Raw genomic sequence first — 14,831 nt, 5'->3', positions numbered from 1 at the left:
GTTTTTTCTTTCTCCAATTTCTCTCTCTATTTTGTTTGTTTTTATTTTAGATATAATGATGGTTTTTTTTTAGATCTACTAATGGTTCTTATTGTTTTATACGTTTCTCTCTTCTTCTATGTTTTATGGTAAGGGACATGGGCTGTGATGTAGGGGATTAAGGAATGGGAACACATTGGTTTTATTTATTTTTTTACAAAGGAGAAAACGTGTTGGAAATCAAGGGAAATACATAATGAGAATTTGATATTGTTACACAGAGAAGACTAAGTTTAGTTGTTGAGTCGTGAGATTAAACATGACAACGAGACGGAGCGATGATGGGTATGTGGTTCTCCTTCCCATCCTTGACGGATATGGATTTTTTTCGTATCCCCATCTCTGTGGTATACCCACCTCATACTTGTCCCCACCCAATAATTAAAAAAGTTCAGAAAAAATCATAAAAAAATAATTTTAATTTTTTAAAACAAAACTAAATATATTATTTATTCAAGGAGTTAAGCTTAGATAACTAACTTGCCATCACCCAACATAAAATCATGTCACAATAAAATTTTTTCTATGAAAATCATATTCTCATCACCTAAAAACTGTCTTGAACACATGAGACTTAAGAGAGAGATCGTAATCCCTTATGACTTATGTTTACCTTAAAGTTTTAGTTTTAGTCTTTAAAAAAATAAAAAAAATAGACAATGATTATTAAGTATAAATTTAATAAAATTAATTATGAAATACATAATCCTACATTAAAGGGCAATCTAGTAATTATATTGTCGGATATAAGTATGGGTAGGGGTTGATAGGTACATACCCATACCCGTCCCTGTTTGAAAAAATCAGGTATTACCTATACCTGTATCCATGTTTGATCAAAGCAGAAATTTCCCATCAAGGTCAGGATGAGGGTGGACTAATACTCAAAGATATAAGTTTTTTTGTCATGTCTAAGTGAGATTGAAGCAATGATACACGTGTAGGAAAGAGGAATGCTTGCACTATACATGTGTAAAGAAGTGTCAAATCAATAAATACTAATTGATATAAGGATTAAAATTGTAAATTTATGAAAGTAGAAAGATCAAATATATAAATAAAATTCCAGAGGACCAAATTATCAAATTGTAAAAATAAGGAACTAAAATTGCAATTTAAACTTTTTCTATTCTATTTTTTAAGATAAAACAAACTTTTTATTCAATCAAATTTAAACATTTGAACTAATAAATAAAATAAGATAAATTTGTTTTTTTACGGCAAAGAAAAATTTCTTTTATCCTATTGATTTATCAAACAATAGATGCCTAGATGGATTTAATCAAAACAATGTAAGCGGCGGTCCTATTTTTATCTTCCCCATCTTGACTAACAAATAATTTTAAATGTCGTATCTTAATATCGAAGGTACTTATTTAATAATAATAAACATTTTATATATTCTTTCAAATTTAAAACGATTAATCTAATGTAGAGAAAAATTGCCAACATTCTTAAAGCTAAAATCCAAGTTATCTTTATAATAATTGAATTCTATTATTAAAAGTATTAATTGAAACGCATAATAACGTATAAGATTTAAATATGTAATTAATTATTATTTGTTTATTTTTTTTCTTTTGATAAACTGGAAATGAATTTGAACACGATACGTGTGTGGTGGAGCACATGACAGAAGGTGCCCAAAGAAAAAAATCGAAGAAGGCCCACAAGTCCAGCTGGACGAGGACATCCGTGTCATTTTCTAATTAGGGTTTCCATCTTTTGCCCAAACCCCGCATCTACAAGATTCACAAGGGGTCTCACTAACATCACCCACCGCCTTAAAGAAACAAGCACGACAGACCAACAACGACCCGACCGTAGAAATAATTTCCAAAGAAGAAGTCCAGTGGAGAGGCGCCACGTGGCTGGATCCACCAATGGGAGAAGGAAAATGAGATCACAGAGTGACCTGCGGGTAAGGGAGCGAGAGTGCATAAAAAGAGGTGGTGGTGCTATTTGAATCACTGCTTTTGGAGGAACAAAACCCTCTCTCCCTAAAAACCCAAACCCTTGGCGGCTGCGAGACCCGTTGTGTTCTCTCTTCTCTCTCTCTTCTTTTTTTTTTCTCTTTCCCTCTCTTCTTCGCTCCTTTTAGGGTTTTCTCAACTCTTCGATTTGGGGCTTAAACCCTCTCCGATTCAGATTCGGATTTAGGGCTTCCCTTTCTCTATTCCGCCTCCAAAGAAAAACAGATCTCGTGGTTGGTTCGTCATGGCCACCGTTGCTAATCCCGCGGATCGTATCCTTCTCTGCTATGCAATTTCTCTCTTTTGTTTGTATTTTCTTGATCTGTTGTATTGAATCGTTTATTGGATCCGGTGGATTTTTGTTTCTGAAACTTGATTTTTGGGTTCGGGGGAGGGTGATCTTTTAGGGTTTGTTGTGTGGCTTGCTGATTTTTTATGTTCGGGCGTTGGAGTATTTCTGTTCTTGTGTTCTTGTTAATCTGCTTGAGTTTTTGACGGTGTTGACTTTATGGTAGATTGACTCGTTTGGGGTTGCGGGGTGTTGGTTCTTTTAGGTTTTTTGAATTTTTATTTGTGTCTTGCGAGTTTTAGGTTTTGAGGTTGTTGAAAAGTTCGATTTTGCGACATGTTTTTGTGTTCCTTTACTCCTGTTTGCACAGAAGCAACTGATTTGCTACAGAAGCTATCGTTAGAAACTCAGCCCAAGCCCTTGGAGATTCCTGAGCCTACCAAAAAGGTAAAATCTTGTATTTTTTATGGCTGCTATTGAAAAATTCGTGATTTCACTCACTTGTGTTAGTGGTATAAATTTGGAATGTTCAGCGAGATGTATTTGTACCTGTTTCTGTGTTCTTTTAGTGAATTGTGTGGTATTGAGTGGATTTGTTCAATTGTGTAGGCCACTGGGAATCAGTATGGATCAGTTGATTCAGGAAATGCCGCGAATGGCCAGATCCAGTCGTATGATCGGTCTGTAACCCCCGTGTTGCAGGATTTTATTGATCCTACTATGTGTTACCTCCCAAATGGTTACCCATCCACTGCCTATTATTACGGTGGTAAGTTTATGGATAAGTGCTTCTGAAAAACGACATGGAATGCCTGTTGAAAAATTCTGTAAACACATGTAAATCTTATTCAAGCTGACAAGGTTTTGTTTATTATAGGTTATGATGGAACTGGTAACGAGTGGGATGAGTATTCAAGATATGTGAATTCGGAAGGAGTTGAGATGACTTCAGTAAGTATTTTTTTTCCTTCTCATTTTCCAAAATTATTGTGCTGGCTTTGTCATTCTGCTGCTAATGTTTTTATTTACATTAATATATTATAACATTTGCAGGGAGTTTATGGGGATAATGGGTCTCTACTTTATCACCATGGATATGGATATGCGCCCTATGGCCCCTATTCGCCAGCAGGGTCTCCAGTTCCAACCATGGGGAATGATGGTCAGTTGTATGGGCCTCAACACTATCAGTATCCTCCATATTTCCAACCGTTAACACCAACCAGTGCGCCATTCACACCTACTCCTGCTGTCCTACCTCAGGGTGAGGTTTCCACCTCTGTAGCTGCTGATCAAAAGCCTCTCCCTGTCGATGCAGCCAATGGAAATTCTAATGGTGTTGCGAATGGTGGGAATGCAAAAGGTAATAATGCTGCTGCTTCTATTAAACAGGCCAATCAGAATTCATCTTTTAGTTCCAAAGCATCGAATGAAAGGGTTGCTATGCCAGGTCGGGGTCCAACTTCAGGTTATCAGGATCCAAGATTTGGTTTTGATGGAGTACGCTCACCTATCCCCTGGCTAGATGCCCCACTATTTTCAGATGGGCAGCCAAGGCCTGTAAGTAGCACAACCATCACTTCTTCGATATCAGGTGGCAACAACACTGCCTCAAGGAACCCAACTTTCCGCCCTAATTCTCAGTTTATGGTAAGTATCCTATTTTGAAGTGCCTGGTTTTACTTTGTTCCATTTGTTAAATCTGATGGCCTTCAAGTCCTAATGATTTGTTGCTTGGTCCATCTGTTCTGATAAATCTTACTGTGATATACTGTCATGTTTCTATCTAGACTGCTGTTATGATTATTTATACACAATTTGTTTTTTTGGTCAGGGCTTGCACCACCCAAGACCAATGCCTGCCATGGGAGCCACACATAGCTTCATAAATAGGATGTACCCAAGCAAACTATATGGTCAATATGGGAACACTGTCAGATCTGGAATGGGTTATGGTACACATGGGTATGATTCCCGCACTAATGGACGGGCTTGGTTAGCTGTTGACAGTAAATACAAAACTAGGGGAAGAAGTGGTGGCTACTTTGGCTATGGCAATGAGAACGTAGATGGTTTGAACGAGCTGAACAGAGGGCCTAGGGCCAAGGGTGGCAAAAACCAAAAAGGTTTTGCACCAACTATTCTGGCAGTCAAAGGGCAGACTTTGCCTGCAACTTTAGGCACAGATGAAGAGAAAGACAAGACTAGTACCATTCTGGAATGTGATCAATATAACAAAGCTGATTTTCCAGAAGAATATACTGATGCCAAATTTTTTGTCATCAAGTCTTACAGCGAGGATGATATCCATAAGAGTATTAAGTATAATGTGTGGGCTAGTACACAAAATGGCAACGAGAAGCTTGATGCTGCATATCAGGAGGCACAGCAGAAACCTGGCAGCACCCCTGTTTTTCTCTTTTTCTCAGTAAGTATCTGTGAATGATGGCAGTCATTACTTTTAATTGCAGTTTTGGTTATTTATAGCTAATTTGTTATGTGCCTATGCAGGTTAATACCAGTGGGCAATTTGTGGGGCTTGCTGAGATGATTGGTCCTGTTGATTTTAACAAGAGTGTTGAGTATTGGCAGCAAGACAAGTGGAATGGTTGCTTTCCTCTTAAGTGGCACATTGTTAAGGATGTTCCTAACAATTTGTTGAGGCACATTACCTTGGACAACAATGAGAACAAACCTGTCACTAATAGTAGGGATACACAAGAGGTAATTTGGTTCTGCGCATGTAGTTGTCTGTTCTTTGTAATGTTTTGTTTTTAATCTGATCAACCAAGTTTATGTTTGCAGGTTATGTTGGAGCCTGGGCTGAAATTAATTAAAATTTTCAAGGAATATAGCAGCAAGACATGCATTTTGGATGATTTTGGCTTCTATGAGGCTCGCCAGAAAACTATTTTGGAGAAGAAAGCAAAGCAACAATTCCCAAAGCAGGCAAGTCACATTTCAATTATTCTAATTAAGTGAAAATAGATTGCGTGTGCTGATGAGGTATTTTTGTTATCTTAACTCTACTGATGCAGGTATGGGAAGGGAAACCTGCTGATGAGAAGATTGAGATAAATGGGGAAGTTAATACTCAAAAATCTGAAGTTAGCTCGGAATTGCTCAAGGAGTCTACCCTTGCTGAGAAGGATAGTGATGACCACAAAGTTCCCGAGAATGGATCTGCTACAAAAACTGGAGAAGCCCCAAAGGGTGCTAAACCAGTTGTTCCCGAGAGTAAGATTGTAGCCAATGGGGTTGTTTCTAATGGTGTCTAAGCTCTACTGTGTTTGAAGGAGGCGGTCCAATACACTTCAGTGGCATATATTGGTGTTCTTAGAAGTATATTTATCAGCAATTTGGTACCGCCCGGATTTGATCTGTCTTGCCTTCTCTTGCAGTCTGAAGATAGTGTGATTGGTTGCCTAGTGAAGATAAAGATCTGTATATTGAGATTGGCTGGGCGGAGTTAGTTCATAGAATGCTAGCACCAATCCCTTCTCATTGGGTTTTGTTTACAGTGGTTAGCTCCTAACAGGGTTTACTCCTAGGGTTTTGGGGTTTTTTAGGGTTTTCTGCCTAAGATGCTTATATCTTTTGGTTTTTGTTCGGGTTTATCCTTCTCTAAGCCTTTTTTTTTTCTCTTTTTTTTTTATTTTACTTGTTTGGTCGTTTCCTGTCTTGTAAATTCAGATCTACTTTGTTGCAGAGCAGCTTACTTTGTTACTTTCAACAGGGGTAGAAGCAAGGTGGGAAATACTGAAATATAGTTGGCTTTTAAGTTTTTGAGTTTTCGTTTTAATTTAGTCTGTTTATTTTCTATCTGATGATTGACTTGGGCATACTTGAAAAAGATTTAATATTTTGTGGACAATCTGTTATGTAATAGGTGTTTTCTGGCTATGAAGGTCCCAATATTTTTTAGTTCTAGTAGTCCTTCCTGCTCTTAACTAGATTTTTTTCACCGTCAATTTTAGCTAGTATCTCAGATTTACTTTTTTAGTTTTATTAACACCACACTTCAATTAAATCAATCACATTTGTTACTGTTTGGTATTATGGTACTACACTACCTGTCCGTCTTTTTCTTTAATCTAGCAAGTTCTTTATTAATTTTGGTATCCTGAAGCGTTAAATTAATTCATGGCATGTTTCCACCATTCTCGAAAAAAATGTTGCATAGCTCAGAATACATGCGGTAAAACTGTAAAGTAACAGTTGACTAGTTGCATCAGAGGTAGGAAGCTACCCTATAAAGACATTTTCATTCTTGTGTTGATGACTTCTCGTTAGTCTCGGGGTATTTAATATATTTAATTTAATAAATTTGAGTAAATTACTATGTTAATATATTTCTTTGTAAGCAAATGACATCATTAACTTGCACCAGAAGTGTTCAAAGATTGCAAATATTTGAGTACAGTAATCAAATCTATACACATATCGGGATCCTCAAAAATTGAGGCCTATGAAACAATAGCTGTAAAGAAACAAAGATGATGTCTCAAGTGCCGCCGACCTAATCAAAAGAGGTCGAATCTTAGCTTACATAGAACCTGCATACGGGAAGATACGAGCCTTATGTATCAATCAGCCACACATCACAGAGAAAGTCCATCACCACTCACAACAAGCACGCCGAGGGATTGCACTGTCATTGCTGGAATGAAGCACCAAAATCTGTGGTATGACTTTAACCAAGTCCACATAGAAAACATGATTTTGTGCCATACCTTATCGAAAGGTTTTCCTTCAAACACCATAACATTACTTTGTTGCCATAAGTTCCTAACGATGACACTCCAACCTGTTGCCCACCAATTGCCTTGTTACCAATCAAATCAAGGCTTTTTCGCTGAGTACCCCTAGCACATTGTACCGATATTGTATGCAACAAGACAAGAGATGAAGAGAATAAGATGTAAGTGTCTTGGCCAATTCGTGACAGAGGGGGCAGGAACCATTATCATCCTCAAGATCAATGTTTCTCTTGATTAGATTATCCTTAGAAGGAAACCTATCTAGGAAGACCCGCCAAAAAAAAAGGATACGTATGGTGGCACTTTGATCTTCCATATTCCATAGGCTAATAAAGATGTCCTTCTCTTGGCTCCCAACTCTTAATCTATGTGAAGCTTCATAGCTGGATCTCACAGTGAATGAATTTGAAATATCTTCCGCCCAAATTCAAGCATCATCTCCATGTCCCGAAATGGTGATACCATCCACCAATCTATACATTTCTTCCACCAAGGCCTTCTCCACTCAAAGCACTCCCTCTGCCATATAAGATCCCACCTTCACCTACCATACTCCAACCTCCTCATATTTTTTATGGTAGCTTCTCCTTGTTCGGAATTAACAAAGATTCTAGGAAACATGTTTTTTAGACACCCATCCTCACACCACGTGTCCTTCCGAAATCTTAAATTTCTACCCTCCTCAATTCTCCACTCAAACGTATCATCAAACCACCCCTCACTTGACCCCCACAAACTAATTACTATTTTAATATCTAAATTGTGAATATAAAACTACTATTTTAGGAAATGAATTGTGTTACTGGTTATAAGAAATAATGATTAGTTTTCAAACTTATAGGGTTAAATTTTTTTATATTTTAATTTTATTATTAATTCTATTTATTAGGTATTTATTCATTGAATTATGAGTATTGACATTAAATGTGAATATCATATTTAATCTTAAAGGTATTTTTGTAATACAATTTAAATTTATGGTGGCATTAAATGTGACCATTATTTTTCTTGATCTTTAATGATTTATTTTGTTTCTTATTTATAGGACCAAAGATAGTAATAATCTCAAGAAGATGAATACTAACGATATTTTTAGTTGAAATTATGATTGATTAAAATTTATTAAAAATTACCAATTTTAGTAAGTTTTTCTTTTCATTTAATATAAATTAGGAAAGAAAATCATTAAAAAATGATGATTTTTATTAAATTTTAACTAATCATAGAGAGAGTATTCGAAAAAATGTTAGGAAAAGTATCACTAGTATTTCTTGTCTCGGGACTACAAAACTAATGAAATTAAAATTTGTAGATCATATTCATCCATGAGACAGTAATTTTGATTTTTAAAATTTCATTTGATAATTTATTAATTTCCAAAATTTAGATTCTTTTATAATTTCAGAGACTAAAAATGATAATGTTGGCCGAGGGTTTCTCTTTCTTTGTTCAGTCGTTTTTGCTCAAGTGAAGCACACGAGTTGCACCACCGCCGCCCGTATTTCCATAGTCATCCATAACAAAACCAAAGTTCTATCTGAAATTAATATTTTATCATTTGGACGTAATGCATTTACTGTCTGCAATATAAAAGTGTATAGACAAAAAGTTTAGAGAATTTGATTAAGGGCAAGAAGCTCTGGTAAAACGATAGTGACAAATAGGACAAGTTTATTAAGAATAGAAGAAAAACCAAGAAGAAACAAACTCTCATATAACTCTTTCTAATCTGTGTTCTAATAACATTAGTTACTTGGGCATTTCAAGATCCGGTCTCCTATCAATCACTTCGCTCGTTGAGTCTTCAGGAAACGCATCGGGATAAGTTGCCATAATTTTTGATTTCATACTTCTGCAAGAGAGGGTTAACCAAGCTTTTAATGCAAGACTTCGTAAAGTAAATAACATAAGAAAATAAGAACCCACAAAAATAGAAATGTGTGTGTGGCTTGGGGGGTAGCATGCACAGATAGGTGGTTGTTCCATTACATTATATACAGTTACCTTATGCTCTTTCAATCCTTATTTTACTGTTGCCTCACTTTATCATCTATCATGTTTATCACATGTGGCACTCCTCAATTTCGCAATTTTTTTTCGGGTGAAGACCAAAAACTTAGTAATTTGTAACGTCAAAATGTAGATACTAGCAATCTAGCTAGGATATTCGATACTTGTAAGTTGTAACATACAGAGAAATGGAGCATCTAAGGAATTAACACAAGACCCATTTTTGTTTAAAATCCTAGCTGCTGATTGGTCTTTAGAACCAACACACCAGCTAGCTAATTGTCAAGCCAGATCAGGTCCATAAACGGAATCTTAAGAACCATATACAGAGACACGGAAGTGTCGAATCCCAAAATTGCATTCACCATATGAACAAAAACATGAGGAGACAATAACAAAGTGCGGAAACCTTTATGCTTATGCAATCACAACCAAAGCCTCCAACTCTAAGTATAACAATTCAACTAAATTATGTATTATTGTAATGTATTTATGTGGGACATCATTGAAATTTAAGAACTAATCTTAATTGTGAGACATATATATGATAAACTTGATTTGCTCGAGACTGGAGAGAAAGCCCACACAGGGAGTATGGGGATAGAACCAATTAGAGGAGAAATTCGTGGTTTTCATGTAGATCAACCACAGGAAATAGCAGGAACTAACATAGGTATACAGTGACAGTTCTTTTCAGACAACTGAAGATAAATATAGGCAGAATCGATTATGACTTGAAAAAGCCAGTTTCAGCAGGCCCATCTCCATTAAAACACCCTGTGATATGTTGATAAGAAGAATGAATGCTAATTCCCTAGGAGCATAACCAATGAAGAAGGAGTTACATGAATATCTGTCTATTAATTTTCATACACAAGAAAACCAAAGGCTTAAGTTGTTAGGTGGAGCAGAACACAAATGATTTTATATCTGACACGCTCCTTCACAATAACACCCTTTGAACATAGCATATAAGAATAAGATCTTCAAAATATAAAACAAAATCATTCACTTGCTTCTTACTCCCTTCTCAACTATCATCTTCAAATTAGGACATTTTTACATGTAGGTGGCTCAAAATAGTGAAAGAGTGAAAATTTGAGCCATGTTGATAAACTAATAAAACCATATATATAGACATACAAGAATAACATAAAGTTGCAGCCCAGTAAAACCTACTAACGTGAAGATTAAAATGGAAGTCAATATTTAATTTCTAAAAGATAAGGAAATCACTAAAATATCTAAAGACTAGTTCAAAGTCAAACTAATGCAAATGTTAACAATTCAACATCCTCCCTTAAACTGAATATCAAATCATTCAGTTTACATTTGGACCAACACATAATCCTGAAAGACCTCAAAGCTTTACATGCAAATCAAGCTTTAATGGCTTGGTCACTATATTCGCAAATTGTTCTTGAGTATGACAGTGGACTAACTTTACAACTCCATCCCCTGTGAGATCACGAAAAAAGTAAAATCTGACATCTATGTGCTAGCTATGGCCATGAAAAACAGGACTTTTTGAAAGCTCAATTGCTGAATAACTGTCACAGAAACTTGTTGTGCCATCACTTTGATCAGGATTAAAATTATTCAAAATTCCTCTTATGTAAATGATTTGACAGGTGCAAGAAACTGCAGCAACAAAGATTGACTATAGGATCACACACAAAATCACACTACTGATAGAAATAGTGAAAGAGACATAATTTTAATAGTTTGACACCACCGGCCTACATCCACAAAAACATCTCAACAAATATGGACCATCTCAAATAAGATTAGAAGTTTTCTGGACAAATTTGGAAAAACCCTCCCCAAATAATTTATCACCCTACAAACCTGAGACTCCCACTCAAGAGTTACAAGGGATTATAACATTCTCACTCACAAGAGATCTTTTCACATCTTTGTTTCACATCTCTTCTATTTAAGATTTTTGATCCTTCATATGAACCCCCTTCAACTTAAGGTGGTGTCTCTTCTCTTCACAGGGACTTTCTCTTATAATGGCGGTGAATGACTTTTGAAGAGTTTTTGGATAAACACCGATTAATTATTTCTTACAATTCCAACAGTCAGCCCCCTTAGAAATTATCATCACACACACAAAATAGTCACCATTTTTCCCTCATCAATTTATTATATCTGAAAACCACTCACCTGAATTAACGTTTGAAAATTTGCAATTGACATTCCCAACACTATACTTGCACTGTCCCTTGATTCTTTTTCTTCTAGGCGTCCTAGATGCTTTTAGATATATATCATTGTTCAAAATGGTCTCTAGAATTGATCTCGTTGCTTTGGAAGAGATAATTTTTTGCCTTCATATCTTTCACTCTTGCACCCTCAATGTTGAACTCCTTCCTCAATTAGATTGCAGAAAATTCTCCATGAGCATACTCAAGTAATAAGTCCACCAAACTTTGGAATCACTGATGGCAAAAATCCACTATTCGTTGCCATATTCTCTCCAAGTCTCTATAAAGAATCAGGCCATTTTGATTGGGGCTCTAATATCACTAGCTAGTAACTCAAAATAGTAAAGAGTAAAAACTTGACCTATATTGATGAACTAATACGGTCATATATATATATATATATATATATATATATATATAGCCTTACAAGAATGATAGAAAAGTTGGAACCCATATTTCACAAACCTACTAACATTGGAGAGTAACCAAGGCTATGAAAAGAAAAGGAATACCTGAGTTTCTGAAAGATGTAATCAAGGTCAGACTTGACAGACTTCAAAACACGCGTGTTTCTAGCGATGTCGCCGGAAATCTCAGCGAAGCAGTGCTGGGAGAAGTCATTGAAATGCGACAACACCGCATTGCTGTCCTGCAACCTTCCCAATCTGAAAAACATTTCAATAAATCAATTAACGAACACACAAAGTTAGAAACCAATTGAATTGGAGATTGTGAGACGCACATGGTGTGTTGCATGTGGTTAAGGGAGTGGAGATCATTGGAGCTGACTAGGGTTTTGAACTCGCGTGAAATCTCTTCCGAACCCAACTTCCGACTCTCAGTTTCCTTCTCTGACGACATTATTCTCTTCTCAACAAATAAAACAAAACTGCACTTGCTCTACCTCCTTCATTGTCTTTCTCTTTCGTTACCATCGCAAAACGCATCGTTTCATTAGCACCAAACTGGGCCTATGGGTCCAATTTGTTATGGATCTGGATCACGTTAACTTTTGTCAAATGGTTTCTTTTCTTTAAGTGCATTTATTCATTTTTTTTAATTCAAATATACATCAATGATTAAGTCACACATAAAGTTAGTGATGAACGTAATTACCACATGAAAGAAAATGTAAAATATTATATAATAATGATGAAAATGCGATATTATATAATGAATATATGATAAAGATAATTTAAAATTACGGTTTAAAGAATAATGAAGATAAGATAAAAAAATAGATTTTAGATATAATTTAAAGAGTACTAACGATAGGATGAAAATAAGATTAAAAAATATGAATTTATAAGCATTTGTCATTTTTTTATTTCTTGTCAACCATCTTAATTCTTAAGTGATATTTTATTAAAAAATATATACTTATTTCAGAAATATATCTTAAAAATTATGAATTATAGTTCCGAAGATATATTTTCAAAATAGGTATATGTAATTCTATAAATATATTTCTAAGAAATAAAAAGGATGTATTTTTTAAGAAAAAAGAGTATAATGGATAATTAAGGGGTAGAAAGGGGATATAGGGGTATAAATAACAAAAGTCTATTAAAAATACTTAAAAACTGTATCTTTGGTTTCGAATAAGTATATGGACATTTTAAATTTGAGAATTGCTAATACTCACTTTTTTCAGTTGGAGTAGGTTATCTACACCAAAAATTTTGGAAAAAAATAATTTGTTTTTGTTTTAATAAATTACTTTAGGGATATTAAAGTCATTTAAATAGGCCAACAGGTTCTCAAATTCTTGGGCAACCAAATACTTAACGGATTGAATGAACAGAAAGGTGCCCCCAAAGTCGATGATGGTGTTCCTGTCACAGTTAGAACCAAACCTTTTGAGAGTCAACGAAATGTTGAAGCCTGAAATTTTTTGGTGAAATGCAAAGAGTTTTTTTTTTTAAATGAAATAAATACTAAATTTAAAGAGTATACATGGATTTTAAGTCTAGAGGTAGTACATAATAAAATTACTAATCCTACTTTAAGAGATTAAGTGTAGGTTTGATTTCAGTTAGAAGATCTTCAAACAGTCGTTAAATCACAAATTAAACCAAAGAAACCCTAATTGCAAAATGATCTACTGTAATAAGTTATGTTTTCAAGCATTCTTAAATCTTAAGGTCATTGTCGTTATGACAAAAGAAAAGTTATTAACCCAAAGTTCATACGGTGAGTAGGTGTGACCCAACACAAAATCCCAAAAACAATAGAACAACAATAATTATTAACTCTAGAACCGAAACAAACAAAACAATCCAAAAAGTCCTATTCAGACACACACACACACGAACGAGCCGGTTGTTTCCATCTTACAATAAACAATTAAGAGACAACCAAAAGATTATTATGTACATAATTACATATTTGAAGCAAAAGAGGTAGAAATTAATACCCAGTTGAGTTCACGAAAATGTTTAAAACAGTGAAAAGTTCACAGATGATGACAGAACAGAACACAAGTATCCTCCTACCCCACTAGTATTTGATTTCTTCTTCTCCAGTGCTTTAATTTGTTGTTCTGATTAGTCTTTTAAAACCTGCAAGGCTGCAAGACACCGATGTGCGTTTCTTTTTGGCATCTGGAATCTCACTCCCTAACGTGACATTACAAGAGCTAGGAATTAAGATACGCACTTTCCTTGGATTTCGAGATCTACAATATCTTTCCAACTTTTACATGCTAAGAAACCATATTAAACACTGCATGCAAAATTGTGCTTATTTTGAATCTCTTTTTTTCCCCATACATTGATGCTAATAAGATCTACGTGTTTACTTTTGGGACAATGATTTGGAAAGAGGCACCATTAGAGAGAGGAAGAAATAAAGGGATCGAAGTTGTTAAAATGGAATAGAGACCGAGCTTGTAGAGCTTTTTTTTTTTTATATAATTAAATCTTATTTAAATTAGATAAAATTATTATACATCATAAAATTTTTCCTTAAGTGTTATGTATTAGAACTTAAACTCGAGACATCTAATTAAATTTGAAATAATCTTATGTCAGTTGATTTATTTATTCATATTTGAGTTTGTGGAGTTGAAAAGTTTATTTATTTATTTATTTATTTATCTGTTTTGAAATTTATGTGATGGTAAATTTGTTTCTTAACTTTAGCCTTAGCATTAATAAAAAATAATAAAGTGAAAATAATATTTTAAATAAAAATAATTTAAATGTAATTGTCTATCATTTGTATTTGTAATTAAAATGATTTAAATTCGTGTATCATTGTTATCTCATAAAAAAAAAATAAGGGTCCTGTTACTTAACCGGGGACAATCCAAATTTCGGAAAAATAAAAGAAAAACACACACACAAAAAAGTAGTGATATGTGATCAATTCATCATGCATGATAATATGGAATGATCCATGGTATGTTTAGGACATACACATAGTCATTCATACGTATACATACAATGGGATGGATAATGGTGCTGGCTTTAAATGCGGCTGAAGATCCAGTGGGCCCCACTTCCAGTACAAGATCTTCCTGTATTAAAAAGTTAATTCACTATTTCTG

General features: G+C 34.7%; 2 protein-coding genes across 4 annotated transcripts; one reads left to right on the top strand and one right to left on the bottom strand.

The window, feature by feature from the left end:
- The first annotated feature begins 2,004 nt into the window (after window positions 1-2,004).
- Window positions 2,005-6,229, top strand: LOC114413007 (YTH domain-containing protein ECT4-like). 2 transcript variants are annotated; one of them, XM_028377152.1, is made up of 10 exons: window positions 2,005-2,284; window positions 2,672-2,748; window positions 2,911-3,070; window positions 3,179-3,252; window positions 3,355-3,664; window positions 3,752-3,951; window positions 4,136-4,729; window positions 4,813-5,025; window positions 5,107-5,250; window positions 5,340-6,229. In XM_028377152.1, exons 1-10 carry the CDS (start codon window positions 2,257-2,259, stop codon window positions 5,577-5,579), a joined length of 2,040 nt encoding a protein of 679 aa, XP_028232953.1. In that variant the 5' UTR covers window positions 2,005-2,256; the 3' UTR covers window positions 5,580-6,229. The 2 variants fall into 2 exon arrangements, with proteins under 2 accessions (XP_028232953.1, XP_028232952.1); XM_028377151.1 differs by having other exon boundaries at window positions 3,355-3,951.
- A 2,426-nt stretch (window positions 6,230-8,655) lies between these two features.
- LOC114413005 (kxDL motif-containing protein 1-like) lies at window positions 8,656-12,190 on the bottom strand. 2 transcript variants are annotated; one of them, XM_028377149.1, is made up of 3 exons: window positions 12,024-12,190; window positions 11,794-11,946; window positions 8,656-8,913 (listed from the first exon to the last, which is right to left on the bottom strand). In XM_028377149.1, the coding sequence occupies exons 1-3, from the start codon at window positions 12,140-12,142 to the stop codon at window positions 8,811-8,813; spliced, it is 375 nt and encodes a 124-aa protein (XP_028232950.1). In that variant the 5' UTR covers window positions 12,143-12,190; the 3' UTR covers window positions 8,656-8,810. The 2 variants fall into 2 exon arrangements, with proteins under 2 accessions (XP_028232950.1, XP_028232951.1); XM_028377150.1 differs by lacking the exon at window positions 8,656-8,913 and adding an exon at window positions 10,263-10,712 and having other exon boundaries at window positions 12,024-12,189.
- Window positions 12,191-14,831: the final 2,641 nt, after the last annotated feature.

This window comes from Glycine soja, chromosome 5, assembly GCF_004193775.1.
Source record: "Glycine soja cultivar W05 chromosome 5, ASM419377v2, whole genome shotgun sequence".
NCBI lineage: Eukaryota > Viridiplantae > Streptophyta > Magnoliopsida > Fabales > Fabaceae > Glycine > Glycine soja.
The sequence above is the reverse complement of the archived record's forward strand: the minus strand, read 5'-3'. Positions and strand labels throughout refer to the sequence as shown.